The 23,015-nt window shown below is 40.9% G+C and overlaps 2 protein-coding genes across 4 annotated transcripts in view; one reads left to right on the plus strand and one right to left on the minus strand.

Moving 5' to 3' along the window:
• Positions 1–15,282, minus strand: part of LOC138359136 (exportin-4-like) — a 57,636-nt gene extending 42,354 nt beyond the window's left edge. The window contains exons 1-8 of the mRNA XM_069317877.1: positions 15,032–15,282; positions 10,255–10,360; positions 9,766–9,941; positions 9,533–9,640; positions 8,549–8,665; positions 3,064–3,220; positions 1,307–1,419; positions 249–406 (exon numbers count right to left, since the gene is read on the minus strand). Coding sequence (XP_069173978.1) covers positions 249–406; positions 1,307–1,419; positions 3,064–3,220; positions 8,549–8,665; positions 9,533–9,640; positions 9,766–9,941; positions 10,255–10,360; positions 15,032–15,193 — 1,097 coding nt within the window. The 5' untranslated portion in view covers positions 15,194–15,282. The remainder of the gene's footprint in view (positions 1–248; positions 407–1,306; positions 1,420–3,063; positions 3,221–8,548; positions 8,666–9,532; positions 9,641–9,765; positions 9,942–10,254; positions 10,361–15,031) is intronic.
• Positions 15,283–18,492: 3,210 nt separating this feature from the next.
• Positions 18,493–23,015, plus strand: LOC123773462 (putative defense protein Hdd11-like). Of its 3 annotated transcripts, none has more exons than XM_045767259.2 (5): positions 18,493–18,611; positions 19,166–19,377; positions 20,701–20,825; positions 22,334–22,435; positions 22,664–23,015. In XM_045767259.2, the coding sequence occupies exons 2-4, from the start codon at positions 19,167–19,169 to the stop codon at positions 22,430–22,432; spliced, it is 435 nt and encodes a 144-aa protein (XP_045623215.1). In that variant the 5' UTR covers positions 18,493–18,611; position 19,166; the 3' UTR covers positions 22,433–22,435; positions 22,664–23,015. The 3 variants fall into 3 exon arrangements, with proteins under 3 accessions (XP_045623215.1, XP_045623213.1, XP_045623214.1); XM_045767257.2 differs by having other exon boundaries at positions 22,334–22,428; XM_045767258.2 differs by having other exon boundaries at positions 18,499–18,611; positions 19,163–19,377; positions 22,334–22,428.

The following is a 23,015-nucleotide window of genomic DNA, read 5'->3' on the forward strand; positions in this document are numbered from 1 at the left end:
CCACCAAGTGGTAAGTATTACCTTAGCCCACAACACTAATTACACCAAATAATGCTCTATTATGCCTAATCATAACACTAATCCAGTCCCTTGATTTGGGAGTCCGTAAAATTATTATCCGACTAACTAAATGAAACAGCTACATATATATCCAGGCTACCACTTAAATAGTTAAACAATTCAGTTTAAATATTATCTAATTACAGCCTGTTTATTTAAATCAAATGAAGGATACCCAGAATAAATACCTTGATAAAAGGGAGAAGAGACATTCTAAATATTGTGTAAGGTACTTGATGCGCACTTGTCTGTTGATAAGCACAGCTCCATTAAGAGAGGCTAATTGTACTAAACAATTAAGTGCATGGTGGCCAAGTTCCCAGTCTCCACGAACACGCCAATATAGCTGAAAAATAATAGAGCTCAACTATGAAAGAAGGCTAGTGTTTAAGAACAGAATATGGTCACAAAGGAATATTTTAAATAATAAAACATTTGACACCAAACAAAATCTCCCAAAAAAATTTGTTCCACCAATATATTATTAGTGGAACTATAGCCACACCAGGCAAGGAAAACAAAAAAAAAGAAAAAGCCTGCAAAAATACAATGCCCCAGAGGAAACAGGAACCAGCCGCCACATAGGTAGGCAGGTTGTACAACACCTTGACGCCCCAACCAGCACGGTACCAATCCCTACCTAAGGCCAAACAGGGGCCACAAAACCCCAGCTGGCCCCAAGGGCGAGGTAAGTGCCGAGCAGCAAAAACCCCAATGGAAAGCTTTCATAAATTAAGTTAAATACATTGGGCACATAGTTAAGTGGGATAAACAAAGTCTCTCCATGTGCTCTTTTTAGTTCTGTGAATGGTTGAACTACAATCTCCTGAGAAGACAAGTCCTTAAGCAATAAGGACACAGGGAGGGAAAATTGGAAGAAATGACTACCGCAGATAAATAAATTGCAAGAAACATTAAAAAATATATAGATCATAATTCATGAAGATATTGTATATACAGTATTTCAAAGAAGAAATGAACGGTCTCAGGTAATCTATATTTAAAATGTTTAAAATGGGTAAAGGGAAAGGGCTATTGAGAAGGTATTACTGGAAATTTAGATTTACAATATCTCTACTAATTTTTTTGTTACAAGAAAATGTATAATAATCAAAACCAAAACAATAGATAAATAAATGCTAAAATACTCACAAGATATAAATGATTTATAAAAAACCAGTACATATAAATTTATATAAATACAATTGTACCATATAAAACAACTACAATCCTCTCATACACTCACCTTGAAAAACAATTGTACAATTGCAGGGTCAAGGAAGGTTTCTCTCCACTGCTGACCTGGTCGGAGGGATGGATTCTGATCCTGTTCAAACACACTCATCAACCTCTTTGGCAGTGCACAATAGTTAAGAAAAATAAACTGACATCAATACCCCATTTCCAATTTTAATGGGGATGGAGAGACATCAAAACAAGAGGAAAATGGGAGAGTATTGTAGAGAAAGTATTTATAACAGAACAACTGTCATAATATCAAACATTATGTAAACATCCGAACAATTTGATACAAAAATGAACTAGGTAGCACGAAGATTGAGGTCAGAAAACTGGAAAGAGTATAAACACTTGTGTGGTGGTGAGCGTCCAAAATTAAAATATTTGTTAAAATTCCATTTATTGTTCAATTATTATTGGACTAGTTCTAAAGTGTGCATAACCGAGTTGACAAAACTGGCAAAAGTATAAACATTTGAGTGCAGGTGGTGGGTGTGTGCTCACCGGTAAAACTCGGCCTAACTTGAGGTGTAATGTGGGTAGCACACTGGGCCATTTGACCTTGTATGAATATACAGGTATCCCTTTAGAGCATTCTATTGCAAACAATTTGATACCAAAATGAACGACGTAGCACAAAAATTGAAGTGAGAAAACTGAAAAGAGCACACATTTTAGTGCGGGTGTGTGCTCACGGGACACACCCGGTCGACCTTCGGATGTGCTAGGGGGGTCGTGCACTGAGCTGGGCAAAGTGTTATCATCAGCAGCACACCTGGTCGTATGATGCAGACTGCTGTTGTGGATGACTGCTGGAGTGTAGTGGTGCACATGGAGCACTGTACACCTGGTCTGATGAAGTGGTGTTGCTCCTATGGATGACTGCTCAAGTGTTAAGTGATTTGTTGATCCATGAATGATGTATTGAATGGATGAGTAATATTTTATTTATATACCTCCTTTTGCAACACTGAATGTTTTTATCTTGATGGACTGATGGTTACCCCCCCCCCCCCCTCCCCACCATGAAAACAAGTTTGGATAATAATAATGTACACCTAGCATGTATGTATACAAACAAAAGAACAACTGTACATTAACAAATGAAAATACCTGTACAGTACAATATTGCACCTACAAGAGCAAGCATTTACTGTGATACAGCAAATAGCAAGCCTTTTAATTTTGTTACCTACTTTATCCTTTTATAGCAAAACCTTGAAGCTCAAATAGAACCTTGTCCACAGACCCTCACTATCACACAATAGTCTTTTACATTGGATTATCTTTAGTATGTTCTCAGCTATACACAACATGTTCAACATGTCCTAATATTAATGCATAACAACTTGATAGAAACACAGACAATTGCCCATACTACAGTATTAAGAATTTACCCAGTTCATTAATAACGTGTTAAGTATGCAGTTAGCCCTAATTGGTCACAGTTAGAATTTGCATGGAAGATTAGGTAAGTTAAGCAAGATGCACTTTACATTATATGGCAATATTAGACATTAATGTGCACAAGATAGTACTGTATGCCTGCAGGAAGATGAAACAGCTAGCATTCAAGTTCAGAACTACCATGTCTACTTGTCAGCATTCCTAAATGCAGAGTGCATCAAGTGTGATGTGTATTCTCCCATGGTAGTTTGTACTAAAATGACATCAGGTCCTATATTAAATATTTCTGACTAACAAAATAAATTTCAATTAGACAAAAAAAATCTCCTCCACTGAGGAAACAGCATAAAAGGATATAGTGTAGAGATATGAATGACCATGTGAGTGTCGTCTCAGCTATGCCTAATAGTTTCAGGAGGAGAGAAGACAATTCTTCATTCATCTTGCCTTCAACTTTCACAACCTCACCGAGGAGATTTACAATAAAGTGGAATATACGCCGCAAGTCTGTGCCCTGAAAAGATAAAATAATACAGTATTGTTTATTATTAAGCAATGACATTCCTTAAATTCTTTTGTAAATTTAATAATAAATCACCACTGAAATTAAGGTAAGGTAATTACTAGGAGAAAATGCTATGACATTATGACTATATAGTAGCATTGAATATAATGAAACATTTTTTTCTTGAGGGGAAAGGAGGCTCAGGTAACCCCCCTTCCCTATTGCTAGCTGCACTGATATAGCTCCACATAAGTTCAATCACCCCTTGTGAATTCTTAAATAGCCTACCGGAGATCAAAGGCAAAATCCTCACCCCCCCCCCCCCTCATAGAGATGCAGGAAGCAAAGGATTCATGATCACCCTCACCAAAGAAACAAACCCCCAGAAAGGGGCACTGCAGACAGACAAATACTGCCTATGCTCACTAATACTGATCATATGGACCTCACCCCTTTGAGTTAGCTGGACATCCAGATAGGGAGGAATTTTTTAACAGGGAGGCCCAAAAATTAACATACAGTATTCAAATTTGTTTGTACCTCAACCAACAAAATTCACATTTTTACACACAAACATGAATTACAAGGTTAGGGTGCCAAAGAACGATTCCATGATGCCAAATAGATGAAGCAAAAACTGGAGAAGGTCCTGCAGCCTGAAAATCTGTCTCCAACAGAAGCCACCTCAGAGCAGCAGGGAATACCCCTCTGCAAAGGAACCCAACTGAGCGGTTAGAAAGAAGCAGATGAAAGCGCCAAAGAGATAGCCACCTCAGGAAAAAATGAGATATGAAAAATGGGAAGCAAACATAAGGAAAAGGGACCAAGCTGAATCTAAAGCCTGGGCAAGCACAGTGCCAACTCGTGTGATGAGCCAGAAAGAAGGAGAAAGTAACTTGGGCAGTCTCTAAAGCCGGACTGCAGGTAACAAAGTTGCAACACTTGACACGGAAGACAAAACACCCAGGCCACCCCAGAGAACAGCTCAACCACATTACAGATGCACAAAATGGACACCAAATGAACACAGGAGCCCTTGTCAACCTCCACAGCCTGGACTCCAGATGAAAAAAGCTATGCATGGAGATACATGTTCATATCTTGGGGTAAGACTAGAGCAAACAGGCACAACTCTAGTGACACAACAGAGGCACTGCCCAACACCTGAAAAATGGAGCCTACTTCTCGCCACTCAAGCATTTGGGTACAAGCAAAAGCTGTACCAAGCCCCACAAGGAAAACAAAACATTATCGGCAAGCTAGGAAGAATTGGGAACTTCGTAATGCAACCAAAAGGCTTAATACCTGCTTGATGCTTGATGCCAGCTGAAGCTGGCCTGAGATCAAAAGAGGCCATGCCAATCAAGAAAGTGAGGTCTTGATCTCACAGACAACCCAAATTAAGTTTGACTGAGCCAAATGAGGTGGAAGGTGAGAGAACAGAAACCTCCAGAAATAAGATGCATCCGAGGACTCTAGAGGGACTCACAAGTCAGGGAGGAGCATCCGAGAAATCAAGCTCAAACATCAATGCACAAAAGATGAGGTCCTCTACCCAGAGCAAACATTTTCCCACAGAATGAACTACAGACCAGGAAAGGTTGAAGAAGGGCACTCAGGGGACCCTCCTAAGGCTCCCATCACTGCACCCCCCCCCCCAAACTCCAGAAGTCATAAATGAAGACTCCTGGGCAGAGCCGTGTTCCTCACCTGATGGCTGATCAGACAGGAAGGAACTATCTCAAATTAAAGGATTGGAGCCAAATACACTACCTGAAAAAATTGGGTAGCAAAGGGTGGATACAAAAAGCCTGGTAAATCATGCCAGAAAGACCCAAGGGGGAGGATGGACAAACATAAGAACGGTGGAATTCACCAACTGCTCCAACTTCGAGGCATCATCCATGTGAGTACCGAGCCGCAACAAACAGACACAGGAAAAACAAACCTGTAAGGCAGCAGCTGCCTGATAAGATTCTAACATGAGCCTCCCTAAAAGGAGGCTCTGCTAGAATAGAGACCCAGTAAACAAATCTTTCACAGGTCTTGGGGCAGAAGGTATCTCCACCCAACAGACAGCAAGGCAGAAACAGAATGAATATATGAATATCTATTAGCATGTAGCAAAGTTGGATATCCCTCAAACTAGCAAGAACAAGTGTGGGCTCAGTGGGCTGTTCCATACAAACCATACCAAAGACGTACAAGATTTGCAAGGACCAAGCAGGACACCTAGGCACTAGAGATGCTCACTGGAAGAACTATCATAATATGCAGCACAAAGGAAAATGCAAATGCGAAGGGCATCAGCAGCATACCTTATGTACAAGCATGTCAACCCCTAAAGCATTCCTTCAACAATAACTCCAGAATGCCCTGCACCCTCAGAGCCTCACAGTGGCATCAAAGACCCTTGCACTTCTCTGGATGAGGCACCCTAAACAAAAGGCTGGCCTCTATGGAACAAACACCCGAACCCAACTAGGAGGCAACCCTGCCAGGGCAGGTGCAACATCAACGAGCAATTTGTGAAAGGCAGCACTAACCACATGAAGCTAGAGATAAACAGTTTCTAAGTCCCACAAGTGAGGCAAGTAGACATATGCACGTGAAGCAAACACTGAAGATTGAAACGATACACAGGCAAATGGGCTACCACAGGACTGGGTCCAAAGAATGGCTAATACTTATTAAGAAATATCTGGGACCCAAAGAGCTCCTCGGATCCTCCCCTCTCTACGAGGTGCATCAATTGGTTTTCTCAGACTGTTGTCATGAGGAGCAGGAAGTCCCTATAGTGTTGCTACTAGTAATACTGAGAGTTGTTAGCTGTAACTGGGTGGATCATTTGTCACGTTGTTTGTTGCATTGTTTGTTTACTTTCTGTGAACTTGCATTTCTCAGTCTTGCTTCACTCTTTCTGGTGCTGTGTTTCTTCATTGAGGATATGTTTGCAAGGATTCCTAGAGAAGTATAGATCAATCTAAAAAGACTGGACTAATTCCTTTTAGATATGAAGTGGACTAGAGAGGAATCCAGATTTTGACTTTATTTATCATGGAACATTGCCTAATGCAATGTCTGCCACATTAAGACTAATGGTATGAGGCATGTGGGGAACTACTGAGAGCACCTTGCTCAGGAAAGTAATATTATGCTAGTCATCCTAGCAAGTTAGAATTATTAAGCAAGTGGATATTGGGAAATAATAATTACCAACAACATGATGTAAAATGCTTAAATATGGGGTGCAAGTCTGAGGAGCAAGTTATACACAGGTTTACAACAAACATCTTGAGATAATCTGGATGTCTGATTGGGTGGAAAGAGATGAAGTAAAAGCAATGTCAATTTAGGTGATGAGAGGAAAGTGAAGACTTGGTAGCATTGTATTTGGATATGACAGCTTTAAGGCTTTTTCTGTTCCAGCCACATAATGAATGGGATTGCATACAATACCAAAATATCAGATCATAAAAGACAATACTGAGGGCCAATCTTTTGCTACAGTGCAAGAACAAATAGGCATGATACATGAACAATAAAAACACACTGAAGGTATTATGTTCTCGAGTAATTCCGAATATTAATTTTAATTCACCATCCAACGTTCATGATATAAATTGTCCTACTAAATTTTTAAATGAAGTTAATTTATTAGTTTGTATTAAGAACATAAGGGTCATAATATTGGTGAAGCTAGGCACAATAAGGACCTAACACAATGGTCAGATGCAAATTATACAGCATTGATGAGGACGATATAGCGAGCATATCCAGTTGTAGCTTTGAGCGCCACTCTTGCCCACCCATGTCATCTCCAATTTTTATAGATGATACATAGATGAATCATTTTCTGCATTCAGTGATGATGCATCTGATAGAAGTAGCGTAGATGAACAGTGTTAGTGACTTCCATGGTGGTGTTTTCCATAGATATTTTCAAGAAAAGCTGAATCTCTTCCAGACTGATAGACACTCTTTGAAGCTAGCTGAATCTCTTCCTGACTGACGGACACTCTTTGATGCTAATTGAATCTCTTCCTGTGTGGGACCTTACAAAGCGATCTTTTCAAAACTACCTTACAAATTGATCTTTTCATGTAATCTTTTCAATACTACCTTATGCTTTACAAGCTTGGCTACATACATCCGACAAGTACTAAAGCAAAGAGTGTACGTGAGTGCGTTATTTGCAAGCACACAGAACGAAGAAACAGGAAGCGAAAATCTATCTGTACCTGGTGCACTGAGAGCGAAGTCGCACTGTGCACCATGGACTACTTCGTTGATTATTACTCACTTCTGAAGTACTGAGTGTGTAATAAAATGTGTTACTGTGTAAATAGTGTGTGAAACTGTACATATTGTAATTTTAGTGAATTTTTAACAGTAATATTGCAACACTAAACATTTATTGTGGACACATTACTGACAAATGTATCACAGTACCATGAAACATTATGAACGTTCTACTGTATACATATTGTAAAGGACACAAATATGCATCATATATGATAAAAAAAAACAAATAAAACTGCATTGGAAATACATAGAACAAATAATTGAAAATATATTTGTGGTAACACCCGGTGCTTGAATGGCCCACACGACCGTGTCTGGGCGTGTCACGCACGGGCGACCAGCCCCTGATGACATCACAACGCACCTTGTCCCCACAGCCAAAGTAAGAGGAATTTGGTATTTATTTTTACATAAACATTCAGGGAAAGGAATTTATCATTTTACGAAGAAAAGATAATTTTTTTGGAACATTTTATTTCATGCGAACAGGTGGAATTTCACAATAAACTCGGAGCAGCATGGTGGTTAAATCAAATCAAATGTAAGAATACTGAAATATTAAAAACTTTATTATTATAATCCTTATTATTATTCCCTAGCACTAAAGCTATGGATTATTTAATGCTGGTGCAATTTTATTCTCCATAACATAGGTCTACATTATGTAGAAAATGTCAGTTAAACAATAATCCTACCCATCACTTGTACCAGGCACTTTCCTTCCAAAACATCCTGAACTCTTTGGTTTGTTGCACAAAATCTTTATACCAGTAACTTTCCTCAGGTATTTAAACTGATCAACAGAGTCCAGAACTGCTTATAACCCTGATTTCTGATTTAGACTATCCCTCTTATACCACTTATAACCTTCTAAACATGTCAAAACTATTTCCTGTCCTGGAATCTAGAAATTTATTAGGAATAAAGTAATATAAAAAAAACTCTTTAATGGAATAAAAGTATATATATTCATTGTGAAATATTATTTTAAACTAAACATGAAATAAATATACACAACAAACTACAGCATACCTCAAATTGTTTTTTGGCCTTGAAGTGCGTTTCCCAGGTAAGTCCTACATCAGTAGACTTAACAGTTACAGCATACTCCTGCATTAAAGCACTGATAATGCTACACCCTATCATGCGCTGAAAAATATAAATATTCATCAAATACATACAAATTTTGGCTAGTATTCAAAATTCAAGAGAATTTTCAACAAAAATGTGACCTGTATATTTCTGTAATGTAGCGGATCAAGGGAAGTAACCATGGTCAAGAATCTCTCTCAATACAAACAACATTATGAATACTAAATGCTTAACCCTCAAGCCAAGACTGCAACTCGCCTCCAATTACCTAAACAACAAATTTGGAAAAAACCCAGGGTCGAATGTAATGAAACACCATTTTCTAGGTGTTTTTCTAGATCTCAATCACAGAAATGTTCCAGTAAAATAAGAAAAATAATGTAAATAATGCAGACTGTAGAGCATTTCCACTTAATTTGTAAGTTACTCTTTGGTATGAAAGAAATATATTTGATAAAACCCTTACAAACAAAAATGCTATCTTCAAAATGTGATTCATCTTCTTTACGTTATCGCCAGCATGTTTATGCTTTTTCAAGCAAGACAAAATTAGCATGACAATCATAAGGTATCTCCTTATCTGTTTTTCCTAATTAACAAGACAGAACCATGAAGAACTATACCCATTTATCACACTAGTTCTTAATCTGTGGTGCAAAACATGCCAGATATTTAGTACTGTAGGTACTAAATAATCGAAACCACAAATTAAGAATACACACAAAAACTTATGTACTTTACTGTAATTTATATCCATGTAAAAATTAATGTTATAAATTTGAGCAGGACTATAACTTTTGAAAATGAAAAGGGGTGCATAAAAATATTTTCAGAACCAAAGGGGTAAGAGCTGTAGTAAGTTTAAGAAACACTGGTTTACTGGGGATAACTAATTCATCAGCCTGGCATAAAGTAGTGACCCACCATTGTATTATCACCAGAAGATATAAGTTGCTCCACCTCGGTCAACAGTCTCCCTCGGTCTTCGCCCTGGTCCTCTACACTACCTCGTTTTACCATTATGCCAACAACCTAAAGCATGATTAAACAATTTTTTAGCAGTTTTTGAGCAATATTAAAAAGCACTATAAAACCAGTAATACTGTATATTTGCATGTTCTCAGTGAAAGTAGCACATGTGTAAATACTGTACAAACCTGTACCAGAGTCTCCCTGACATAATGAGGGATAGTACGCCGGCTAACAACATAATGAACAATGTACTGTCGAAGCTGCAAGCTATCTTCCTTACTCAAGTCACGCCATTCTCTGATCACCCCGACCCGCAGGAGAGTTGCTGCCTCAAACAACAGGTAATCAACCTGTGATGTTTCTGTGAATGGCAATGTTAACAAAAATTACAAAAAACAAAGTTTGTAGTAAATAATTTATTATACATAAGGAACAATTACTTCTTACCTAGAATAAAAGGGAAGTTACTTAACCCTTTTCACCATAATATTCAAATAGTGCTAGCAATACAAATATTAATTTTTTCCTATAAGGAAAAAATGGTTAAGGGTTTGCAATCCGGGAGCCCCTTAATATTGTTAGCAATAAGAGTAATATGTAGATATTCATACCTCACCCTTAAAAAATTAAGAGGTATACCAATAAATAAAACTTGAAATTAAAACATAACTAACCTAATAGTTGTCGACAAAGATTAAAAGGATTTTTTGTGTTGCGTAACTGAAGAAAAACTTGCTCTGCTTCATGTCGTTGCTCTGCATTCACCAACTCTGGTGGTGCCTGTAAAATTCATATAATACTTTACTTGGGAACAATGTACAAGTTAATATCCATGTATACAAAAATATATCAAGCATTTAATATACCAGTAGCTAACCCAAATATAGAGTTTACACAAGGGCTGACTAAGACAGCTTGTCTTGTTATTCAAGGCGGACTCTCCCATCTGGTGTGGTTCAGAAAGCCATTAGCTAGGTGCCTGTAGCCAGCATCCATTGACCTCCAGGCTTCCTCCTAACCTCCTGGCCTCCTGACCTCCTAGCTGCCTCCTGATCTCCTGGCCTTGCTGGGAGGTACTTCTTGGAGGTTTTTCCACAGTTATTGAAGACCCTTGGCTGTCAGTTGACAAATCATGTTTAGTGACCATGTAGCAGCAGGCACCAGGATTTCCCATGGGATTACTTAACCATGTGTCCCAGGCAAGAAATAACGGTAGGTCAACAGATTCCTTGGCCTTGTGATTAGTCCTTTGATGCAGGCGATGAGTCACAATAACGTGGCTGAAGTATGTTGACCAGACCACACACTAGAAATTGAAGGGACGACGACGTTTCGGTCCGTCCTGGACCATTCTCAAGTCGATTGTGATGAGGACAGGTAGGGACAGGCATTAAATAGGCAAGAGAGAGCTGAGGAGGAAAGTCAGGTGTAGGGGATAGTAGTAATGAGAACTGCAGCAGGCCTATTGGCCCATACGAGGCAGCTCCTATTATAACCACCGAAGGAGATAGTAATAGGAATAAGAAGAGGATAGCAAGGGAGCGTAGAAGACAATGAACAGAAAAAGGGAGAAGAGAGAAAGAAAGGGAAAGAGAAAGAAAGAAATGGAAGGGGGAAACGTCGTCGTCCCTTCAATTTCTAGTGTGTGGTCTGGTCAACATAGTCCTTTGATGCCTGGAGGCATGGTCATGTTCCAGGGGCAAAGTTTCATAGCAAGTTTTAGTGTAAGAACTTAAGAGAAAATAAGTGTTGGTTGAGGCTCTGAGGAACATACAGTAGTTTGTGTCAACCAGGGAAGGATTTCAGCTGTACTACCCGTCACGTGAATCCCCTGCATAGCAATGGAACTGCCTTTTCCCTTCACCTTCAATACCTCTGCACTGGAAGTATACATCTACACCAGCCCAGATGAGTCATCAGTCCTGCCACGGCCTGGTATGACTCAGAGGCAAGCCAGGTGCCTCTGCTAACTGGTAGTTTGCCCCCCACAAACAAGCAGTTAGCCGCCTTCAACTGACAGTGGTGCAGCTCAACACAAAGGCACAGCCAGCCACAACGAGCAGTTTGCTAGTTGACCAGATGTCTACCTTGCGTTGACACTGGAGTCATCACCGCCGGACTATATAAAGGGCGCTGCCACCCTGGAGAGCCAGTCTCTCCCTTAGTGCTCTAGGATCACTTACGTGTCTCACCCGTCGTCCGCCTCCAGCCAACGTCGTGTGACTGATGCCATGGTGGTATGGTAGCTGTCTTCAGTATATCTTTATGCTTTAATTCATTGCTTATGGTTTATTTTTGTATTAAAGTCATTAACTTGTTTACTCTTGCATTACATATTAGCCAAGTATTTTCAGGGGCATTTATGTTCATTAATATTTCAGTAAATTGTTTAATTATTTATTTGATGATTTTCATTTGTTTCTACCTGCCACTAACACACTGCAAGGCCAATAGCAGCATTTTGTTTTATTTGTGTGAGGGAGAGCCATACCATCTTGGTTCAGTATAGCTGCGATACCACAACCCATCACATACCAAATAATAGCAGGTTAACCCTTAAGCTGCTAAAAGATCCTGAGGATATTTACACCCCTCTGTGCAAAAAAAAAAAATTAAAAATTTTTTTTTTGACTTCTAAAAAAGGTAAATTTGTGTTCACTGAGCACAGAAAAAAAAATCGCGGGAGACATATTTTGGGCGCAATAGTCCGAGGAAGTCTGGCAAAATGTGGGTGTTAACAGAGCGGTCGTCAGAGGTGGTCAACGTCACCCGAGCTGACAGGTGGGAGCTGCCACAAAGCTATTATCACCTAATTATTTCAATGTCTCTGATTTTTTCTTAATTTTTTGCAGTAATATTATTCAATAGTGTGTAGTGTGATAGATTTATATAATAAAATGTGTGAATCATCGCTATGCTCAAAAGTATGGTGTTCATATTAGTGATTCAATTATTACATTCATAAAACAATAAACAAATAGTTTTGCAGTTATTACACTATATATACACACATTATATATAAGTATCTACATGTTTTGTTCACCACAACTGTACAACTAATCTGATATAGTTAGTTCAGTCACTAAGAGACATCGCTACACACACAGTCAGCTGGCGGCTCCCTCCCTCACTGATTCAAGGTCAGGCGCACTAAAATTTCTCCCCCAATAATACTGTTTGGGGTGTTATTACACTATATACACACATTATATATTAGTATCTACATGTTGTATGCACCGTAACTGTACACCTAAGCTTGTAGAGTTTCCAAAGAGCATAGTTGCCACCCTCTACACAGCTAGACAAGTCATGCAGACGTCACCTCCATCACCCAAATGGCTCCTCCCAACATAATCCTGTTATTACACTAATACACACATTATATACAAGTATCTACATTTGTGTTCACCATAGAGAACCACTGGGTAATAAAATGGTGATGGTGAATGCAGACAAAATAATCCTGCTATTATCACAATCCTAGTCATTTTTATCATAGTCAGGGGTCATCTGTAATACTGTCATCGCTAAATAATGGCAGTTACATATTTATTTTGACATTTTTAGGCGATGTTGTGGTCACAAGCTGAACAGCAATGCTGTTAGCTCATGCTGCGTACGCCAACCTGTGGCTCTCACACCAGAGAATATTGCCCACGATTTTTTTTAAAACATGGCATCTGTTTACAAGAGCCCTGAGGAAGCTGATGTGAACCCCATGTAGCCGCAGGCCATTTGAATCGTGCCTGGCACCCTATGGCGTATATATACGCCATGCGCTCGGTAGGACATGCTACTCATGGCATGTATATACGCCATGTGCAGTTTAAGGGTTAAGCTAGCTATTTCCTGAGTTTTACTCATTGTATTCCAGCACCATCCTGCCTCGATAGTCATTGCAGAAATTTTCAATGCTTGTTTCCTTGAGAAAAAATGGCTGTTAGGGTCTGATATTACAGCATATCCTCCTGCTTAGATAGTACAGTACTTATATTAATGATGTGGACCATCATACATATATTGACATATTGGACAATTCAAAATTAAAATTGGTAGTATTCAATATGGACAAACCTGAAAAGGTTTCATATTTATGTTGCTAATAAAATCTAATCTAAAACTATCCTAGGGCCTAATACACACTTTGTGAAGCATAATAAAGCACATATTTGTGCTATACGAGGCCTGGGAATATTTAAGGTTAGTTTTTATCTTCATTTTCCCAAACTATAAATTAAACAGTACCAAATTCTACTGGCCATTATGGCAATATATATACAATAATCCACACACTTGCAAAAAGTACTACAGTATCTAAACAGGTGGATGGGTTGGATAGGTTGGATAAAGTGTTAATATGCAGGATGGCATGGCATTTTTAGCAGGTTTGCAAAAATTTTAACCGATTTGAGGAAACAGTACTGAATTTTATTTCTTTTGGAGGCTGAGCAATTACATTGTACTGTAGAATATATTACCTACCTACATCATTAATTACACACAATGCCCCTTTCTAAATATTTCCCTGCAATATTGTAGTTTTGGAACCTTACAGCTAGAATATAAAAGAAAAACTGTATGTTTGAAGAAACCCTTTATGTTTGATGACCACTTAAATTCTTTATGATTTTTTTAATTACATCTTGGAGAACTGGAAAATTTTTAGGTTTCATATTAGATACTTCGCATGTTTAGATGTTATTAAGTATATTATATTTGAAGAGTTCCTGGTATTTTTATCATTTTGATTTATTAACTGATGCAGGTGCTAGGCTGTTAGGGTCTAGAGTTAGATCTAGACTGTTAAGACACTAGATTTACTCAGATCTAGTATCCAGTTATCAGCAAGTCTGGATATTGTTTCTTGTTGTCTGGAACAAGAGGCCTGTACTTAGGTTGATAAATGTCCTTTCCTATCCTCTACTCACCTTTCTCAGGATGCAACTCACACCAACTGTCTAATTTCTAAGGTGAACATATACTGCTAAAAGTAGAGGTATCGGGTGAAAGGAAACATGACCACCCATCTCCATTCTGTCTGGGGATGAAACCTGCTACCGTCAGTTGCAAACCAATGGCAAGTCATAGACCCAGGTGAGGACAGGTCAAGGTGAGGAAGGGTCAGGTGTGGGCAGGCAGCCCCAGGTGTAGGCAGCTCCTTCCTAACTGCGGATCGAGGTGTGGGTGGACCAAAGTGTGGGCGGGCCCTGGCGTGGGCGGGCCCTGGTGTGGGCGGGCCCAGGTGAGGGCGGGTCCAGGTGGAGCACACAAAGGGGCGCCCTACCCTGTTTGTTTACATCCTGTGCACCACCCCCACCCCGGCCGCTCCCTCTTGCTTCTCTCCTCCTAGCCATCACCACCTCATTTATCCCTCTCCTACTATCCCCCGGGCTTCTACGAGCCCTAGTAAGTCAATTATAGGCAGCTGGGAAGCGACTTGAGCACACTAACCATCAATATCTGCGCCGCCTTCTCCAGTTGCTCCATGTCAGACCGTGTGGGGCGGCGCGCACTGCCATCTGGCGACCGTCGCGGACCTTCACCACTCGCACCAACACACACAGACACACACACACAAACGCACACATACACATACACACACACACCCTCCATGTTTACCTACTCCAGTGGAATCAACAGAAACTGTGGATGGAAAGAAAAGAGTCAGCTTCAAGGTGATGTACACATAGATGGGATTACAAGCAAGGTAAGTGAATTTAGGGAAAGAGCAAAAGAAATAATCCCAGATGTAATTGGAATCACGGAAACAAAACTCTCAGGAATCATAACAAATGCTGTGTTCCCCCAGGATTACACTGTAATAAGGAAAGAGAGGGAGGGTAGGGGAGGAGGCAGAGTGGCCCTACTCATGACAAAGGGATGGAGTTTCAAGGAGATGGTTATCCCAGGCTGTGAAGGGTTTAGAGACTACATAACAGGCACCATGATGATGGGAGGACCTAGAGTAGTAGTAGTTGCAGTGATATATAACCCTCCACCAAATGACAGAAGACCAAGCAAGAGTATGACAGAAATAACATGACAGTTAATAACATAACTGAGAGGGCAGCCTCTGCTGCCTGTAGAAATTGATCCCATCTGCTCATCATGAGGGACTTCAATCACAGAAGGATAGACTGGGAGAACAAGAAACCGCACAGAGGAGAGGATACATGGAGAGCCAAACTAGTGGAGGTAGCGACAAGAAACTTTCTAAGCCAACATGTCAGGGAACCCACTAGGATGAGGGGAAACGATGAACCAGCGAGACTCGGCCTAGTCTTCACTCTGAATGACTCCAACATAGGGGAAATTGACTTCGAGGCCCCAGTAGGAATGAGCGACCACAGTATACTGACGTTTGAGTATCTGGTCGAAGAAGGGCTAAAGTACTCGAGAAAGGGAACGGAAAGCAAAAGGCTAGCATTCCGTAAGGGAAATTACGAAGTGATAAGAAAATTCCTAACGGATATAACATGGGAATCAGAGCTAAGGGAAAAGACGGCCGAAGACATGATGGAATACATCACGCAGAAGTGCAAGGAGGCAGCAGAAAAGTTTATCCCGACCCAAAAGGTAAAAAATTAAATGTAGATGAGAAACCCATGGTTTAATCAGAAATGTAAGCTAGCTAAGCAACAAAGTAAAAGAGCATGAAGAAACTATAGCAATAACAGGACACTTGAGAGCAGAGAAGATTACCAGAGAGCCAGGAATGAATACGTCAGGGTGAGAAGAGAGGCAGAAGGGCAATATGAAATCGACAGTAAGCAAGGCTAAGACCCAACCCAAATTACTGCACAGCCACATCAGGAGAAAGACAACAGTGAAGGAACAGGTAATGAAACTGAGGATAGGGGCAGACAGATTCACTACAAACGACAAAGAAGTGCAAGAAACTCAATATGAAATTCCAGGAAGTCTTCACATTAGAGAAAGGAGAAGTTCCAGCGATAAGAAAAGGAATAATTAACCAGGCACCACTAGAGGAATTTGAGATTACCAGTAGAGATATAAGGAAGCTTTTGCTAGAGTTGGATGTGACAAAGGTTATAGGCTCCGACTGAATATTACCATGGATAGTAAAGGAAGGAGCAGAAGCACTGTGCCTGCCACTCTCCATGGTGTATAACAAATCACTGATAACAGGTGAACCGCCAGAAATTTGGAAGGTGGCAAACGTAGTCCTGATATACAAGAAATGGGATAGACAGGAGGCACTGAACTACAAGCCAGTGTCCCTAACTTGCATATCATGCAAGCTAATGGAGAAAACTGTGCGAAAAAACTAGTCGAACATCTGGAGCGAAGGAACTTTGTGTCACAACACCAACATGGTTTCAGGGATGGCAAGTCATGCCTCACAGGATTAATTGAATTCTACGATCAGGCAACAAGAATCAGACAAGAAAGAGAGGAGTAGGCAGACTGCATATTTTTGGATTACCAGAAAGCCTTTGACACAGTGCCACACCAGAGACTAGTGCGAAAGAGATGAGTGCCTGCATCTCTGCTGGAGATGCAGGCAGGAGTGAAAGGGAAGGTACTCCATTGGATACGGGAGTACCTAAGTAACAGAAGGCAGCGAGTCACTGTGCGGGGTGAGGTCTCAGATTGGCGAGACGTCACCAGTGGGGTCCCGCAGGGACCCATACTGTTTCTAATATATGTAAATGATCTCCCAAAGGGTATAGACTCGTTTCTCTCAATGTTTGCTGATGATGTAAAGATTATGAGGAGGATTGAAACAGAGGAGGATAGTAGGAGGCTACAAGAATGACCTGGACAGATTGAATGAATGGTCCAACAAATCGCTACTCAAGTTCAACCCGAGTAAATGTAAGGTAATGAAACTAGGCAGTGGAAACAGGAGGCCAGACACCGGATACAGAATGGGAGATGGAGTCCTTCATGAAACGGACAGAGAGAAGGATCTAGGAGTTGATATCACACCAACCCTGTCTCCTGAAGCCCACATCAAAAGAATAACATCTGCGGCGTATGCGAGGCTGGCTAACATCAGAACTGCCTTCAGGAACTTGTGTAAGGAATCATTCAGAACCTTGTATACCACATATGTAAGACCAATCCTGGAGTATGAGGCCCCAGCATGGAGCCCGTACCTTGTCAAGCACAAGGCGAAGCTTGAAAAAGTTCAGAGATATGCCGCTAGGCTAGTCCCAGAACTAATTTAAGGGACATAACTGGCCGACCCCTCATAGTGTTCAAGAGAGAACTTGATAAACACATCCAAAGGATAGTATCCTGATCAGCCAGGCTGTGACTCGTATATCAGGCTGCGAGCAGCTGCGTCCAACAGCCTGTTGGACGCGGACAAGTCCAAGTCCAGGCAACGAAAAGGCCTGGTCGAGGACCGGGCCGCGGGAACGCTAAGCCCCGAAATCATCTCAAGGTAACCAGCAATGTGCTGCTACACTATTCTATATGAAAGATTACACAGTGCAGATAAAAAACTAGCTATAAGTTCATATAATATTCCCATCTCCCAGGATGGTTAGTCATACATGGAATCAGAAAAGAAAATACCTGTCTTTAGATAATTACTTATTATTAAATTAGGACAGGCTTATTAAATATTTATTAATAAACTTAATAAACTTCATATTAAATCATTTTCCTTTTGTAAATGAATGGTACACAAACTGTGGTTGTTGTACTAAAGTAACTAAACTGTTCAAGTCTAATCGTAAATATATGGCCACCAAGGAGAAATTGAGAAAACGGGGCGACGGGTTTTCTGAGCCGTCGCCCCGTTTTCTGAGCCGTCGCCGCGACGGTTCCCCCCACCTATTGGTGAAGTTCTCAACATATGGCGGGTTAGCAGTCATGTTTTTGTCAACTTGCAGTTGCCCTTTTGTGATAACTCTAAATTGAGGTTTCCACTTTTCTCTCTACAGTACATAAGCAGCGTCAACGCTGGGAGCAACAGTCGATAGTATTATCAGTGTCCGGGTAAACTCACTCGCGTCAAATTCGGGTGTCCACTTCAACAATACTTAATCAATTACAGGTGTGTGCCACTTAGTTTTTGAAGATCTATTTAGTTGCTGGTGTCTGGCGTTTAATATATATTTTACACGACTGTCTTGTAATAGTTTAATGTTCTTTTAAAGTACTTCACGCACAATTAATTTATTTTATAGCTTGGGATAAATTTTCGAGCATCTATAGTTCTATATTGTATTGATGATGAGTTAAGAACTTGTAGGCCTAAAAGTGATATTTATTTTAAGTTCGCAATGTGGATTGGTAAACTTGGCCGGGGTTTGTGTATATAGTGACCATGGCTGGCCTGTAGCTACTGGTGCTCAGTCTCCGTGTATGGGCTTAGTTAGAACTAGGTAACTGGAGTAGTGTTGTCCTTGACAACGTGTATGGTGCTCGACAGATCTATTCGGTGTATATAATGGCTGCCGTCCATAAATACTAGTTTAACAATTGTGGGTTAGCTTGTCAAACCTTACGGGTCTTGCTTCAGAGCAAGACCCGTAAGGCTGTGTATACCAAAGTTTGAAAAGTTAGGTCACTAAATCTTGTGCATTGGTCTCCCGCTTTTACCAGCAGTATGACTAGGACAGTCGTCATGGTGACGAAGGTGTGCGTGGTGTACGCAATGTGCGTGAGTGTGGCCTGGGTGCTCCCGGACAGGCCGCCAGACTGTGCGTGCGTGTGGACGATGCCCTGGCACGTGCCCTTCACCCAGCCCTCCACAGACCCGCCGCCCTACACACTCAACATCTCCGACACTCGCGTCCTGACAAACATGACGGTCACTAGTAAGTATTCTCCCTTCTTGCAACAGTTATAAAATTGTTCTGGAATAGCAGAATGCTACTGTCTCCTAGATGGCATGGCCGACTAATTACTTTAGATTTGTAATGTCAATCTGCTTATATAATGAACACAGTAACGTCAAACTCTGTAGCCGAATACATCGTAATATCAAAGTAAACCATAGGCATGTTTTTATCCTGGCAAGTTAGACTTGTAGTATTTCTAGAGTAAAATTTGCTAAGGTCTTTGCTAGTATACATTTGTCTAGCACCATTGACCTTTTTTACACGGTGATTTAATATTGTATGAAGTCGGTGGTCGGGATCTACCTCCAATGCTCCTCTTTAAAGTATAGGCTTCTGTTCGGGAATCCCAGCGATTCCTAAGGAGTCTGACTTTAATGAAGGTTTGGTTTTCCAGATGTTTTTGAAAGATTTGCAGCCGTTAACAATATCACATTTGTGTAATTTAAGTTTTAAACTACATTGTTAAAATGTTGCACGAAAGTAACAATTTTAAACTTGGTAGTTTGCTGGGATTGCACGCTTTAAGAAATGGACCCAGGCACTGCCAGGCACCCCTTTGTGTATATTTAGGCCTACTGATGGTCGCCTGGAGTTGTGCTGTTACCCTTGGGACAGCTGGACTAGTACAAACTGTTCTTAGCAGCAAGGTTTATAATGCATTAGATGGGGTAGCTGGCAGTGACTGGGTCACCCAAGGCACCAAAAGGTTGCACCTAGGGAGGGATAGCCTCTATATAATAGACCAGTTCCATGGGGGGAAAGCCATGGTGGGACTACTCCCATCTTTTCCTTTGAGGGCAATGGGGTCGGCCCTTACTCGCTTCTATTGGTCACAAACCCTTGCCAGTCTCCTCAGTGTTGGGAGATCTTAGCCCCTAAGCGTCTAGCCTCCTACTTTGGCCAGTAATCTTAAAAAAAATTATAAACCCTCTAGAAGAATTTGAATAGCGTCTAGTAATATTGCTTTCATACTTGAAGGGTTGGTGTATTTGTAGGAGTTTGCTAGTCTTAAAAATTACAGAAACACCATATGAGGACGAATAGGATGCTAATTAACCAGCATAAACGTTACGGAGATGGACTAGAAACCGTAACTAGAATAGTTAGCTAGTCTAGACTACAAATAACGATGCTTTGTTGGAGTTCCAACGTATCCAGAGTTCTTGAGTTGTCTGGTAATTCAGTTACTCCAAAGCCTTATAATTTGGGCTCTGACATAAGTGGTAGTTTTAATCCCTTGTCTGCCCCCCCCCCCCCCCCTCGTGAGCTGGCAGCTAAGAGTAACTTCCTCTCCGGCAGTGTTGTTGGTGGGGAAGACGCCGGCGGAGGGGTTCCTGGTGCAGGTGCACGACCCCAGTGGCAACACTCTGGGCGCCTTCACCCCAACACCAGGACTCGTACAGACCATGACCTGTAAACGTCCGGTAAGGAACAATATTGTATTCTTGGCAAGAACATTACCAATAATTACTAGTAAATATAAATAATTTTTTATAAACAAATTTAAAATTGCCCATTGCAGTAGTCTGCTGGGAGACTGATGCAGTTCCACAAAAAATCTAACTGGATTTTGTATACACACGTAAAGTCGGATATAATCCCATAATGTTCTGCCAATGCGAATGTGAAGTCATATTTTACATTTAACTTTCATTCTTGTTAATATACAAAAGTTCATAAATGGTTAAGCAGGTTTTTGTTAAAGTAACCGTTGTACTAATTATGGATTTCAGCTTTGTGTGGCGGCCCCCCCCCCCCCCCAATGGGTAACTGCAACCCTTCCTCAGTCCATCCAGCGGTCGACCCCAAAGACGCATTCATAAATTTTAACCTTCTGTTCATTCACAATTAGAAATTTTCTCAAATATAAATTGATGGTTATCATGCTGCTTGGTTCAGTGTTTAGGTTCTGTTGGCGATTAGCCAATTAGCAGTCTCCGTGGCGCAGTGGTAAGACACTCGCCTGGCGTTTCGCAAGCGCCTTGCCTTGGGTTAGAATCCTGGCCGGGGAGGATTGACCGGGCGCCAATCCTTAACTGTACCCTCTGTTCACCCAGCAGTGAATGGGTACCTGGTTGTTAAACGATTCGGCGGGGTCGTATTCCGGGGAAATTAGGGTTAAGGACCTTGCCCGAAACGCTACGCGTAATAGTGGCTTTACAAGAATGTAAAAACTCTTGTATGTAAACTCTTGTATATTACTTGTATTTGTAATACGTGGGTGAAGCATTTACAGCTTTGTGGTTCGAACAAAAGTTTTCAGCGAAGCAATTGTTTGATTAGTGTTCGAGCGTCATAAGTAGTGTAAAATGTTCATTCATAAACGGGGTTTGGCGGGTGCATGGAATAGACTTTCGCCTTTGCTTATGAAGACGGGGGCTGCTCTCAGGGTTCGGTGGGGTTACTACGCCCCTTCTCCAGGCGTTGTACGGCAGAACCTACTGACGTAGAGGTCTTGTTCGGGTCAACGAACCACCCGTGCAGGACTGTGGAGTGTCCATGCTGGAGAGAGGAGCAAGGTCTTTGTAATAGTGTGGTAGAATGTAAACTAGAGTATGCCACACTCAAATGTTAGAGGGGGAGACGACGTACACTCCTGCCCTCTGTCTCCCTAGCAGCTTGGGTACAGGTGGTATTCCCTGACTTGACCCCAAACTTGTGTAATTGAGACATTTATTTTTAATGGTAACTAGGTGAACTAGGACTGGTTACTGCTTGGTGAACTGGGTGCATAAAGTGAAGGGGAAATGTGTCTAACCATTTTTTTCAATCTATAATCGAACCCGGGAACCCCTTATGGTAACTGTTCAAATGACTTATTTTAGGATGTGTTAACTAAAGTAGCTCCCCTTTAGTGCTGCTGTATGTGAAAATCTAGGAATCGCTGTTAGTTGTATTGACTTGAATGTGTAAATTTGTATTCTCTTGTCAGAATGACACCGCAACTCACGTCAGTAACAAAAAGAATATGATGGTGACCTTCCAATGGCAGCCACCAAGTGATTACAACGGGCAAGCTTTCTTCAAGTAAGTGGTAATTTGCCTCCTTCATTACTGTACTTGGAGACGCAACAGAACAAAATTGACCTCGGTAACTTGAGCGTTGAGAAATCCACATGTCGGGTGAATGAGAATTTGATATAATGGCAAATATTTTATCTTGCTGTTGCAAGATAAAATGTCGCTGGCTTTAAATTTAGAAGTACCACTTTCAAAACCTTGAAAGGCGCAAAATTAATTTTCTGCCGTTACTACATTACAGGGCGACCGTGGTGAGGACCTACAGCACTTTCTGGACTGGCATTACCTCCAATACTTTCAACGTCAGTAGCTCTTGAGCTGGACTCCACCACTTCCTTATCATTAACAGCAACTTTATGATCCATCTGTATCTCTTCCTTTCCTGGAATATCCACGTTCTCTAACTTCATCCACAAGCGACTTTGCTTATACCTTCTGCTTACCATAAGTCCTAAACGTGCGGGAGCAGTGTATCTGTGCTTCGTACTCGCGGCGGCGCACTCTTGTTAACCAAGTTACTGTTATACTGAAACTGATGCATGAAGTGCATACTAAATGGACTCTCGACTGAATAATAAATTTACTCTAATATT

This window comes from Procambarus clarkii, chromosome 89 (genome assembly GCF_040958095.1).
Source record: "Procambarus clarkii isolate CNS0578487 chromosome 89, FALCON_Pclarkii_2.0, whole genome shotgun sequence".
NCBI lineage: Eukaryota > Metazoa > Arthropoda > Malacostraca > Decapoda > Cambaridae > Procambarus > Procambarus clarkii.

Coding starts and splice junctions, on each gene's coding strand:
- LOC123773462 (XM_045767257.2), top strand. CDS start 19,167: ATGACTAGGACAGTCGTCATGGTGACGAAGGTGTGCGTGGTGTACGCA. Junction 20,826..22,333: donor CCATGACCTGTAAACGTCCG/GTAAGGAACAAT, acceptor TTCTCTTGTCAG/AATGACACCGCAACTCACGT. Junction 22,429..22,663: donor AACGGGCAAGCTTTCTTCAA/GTAAGTGGTAAT, acceptor ACTACATTACAG/GGCGACCGTGGTGAGGACCT.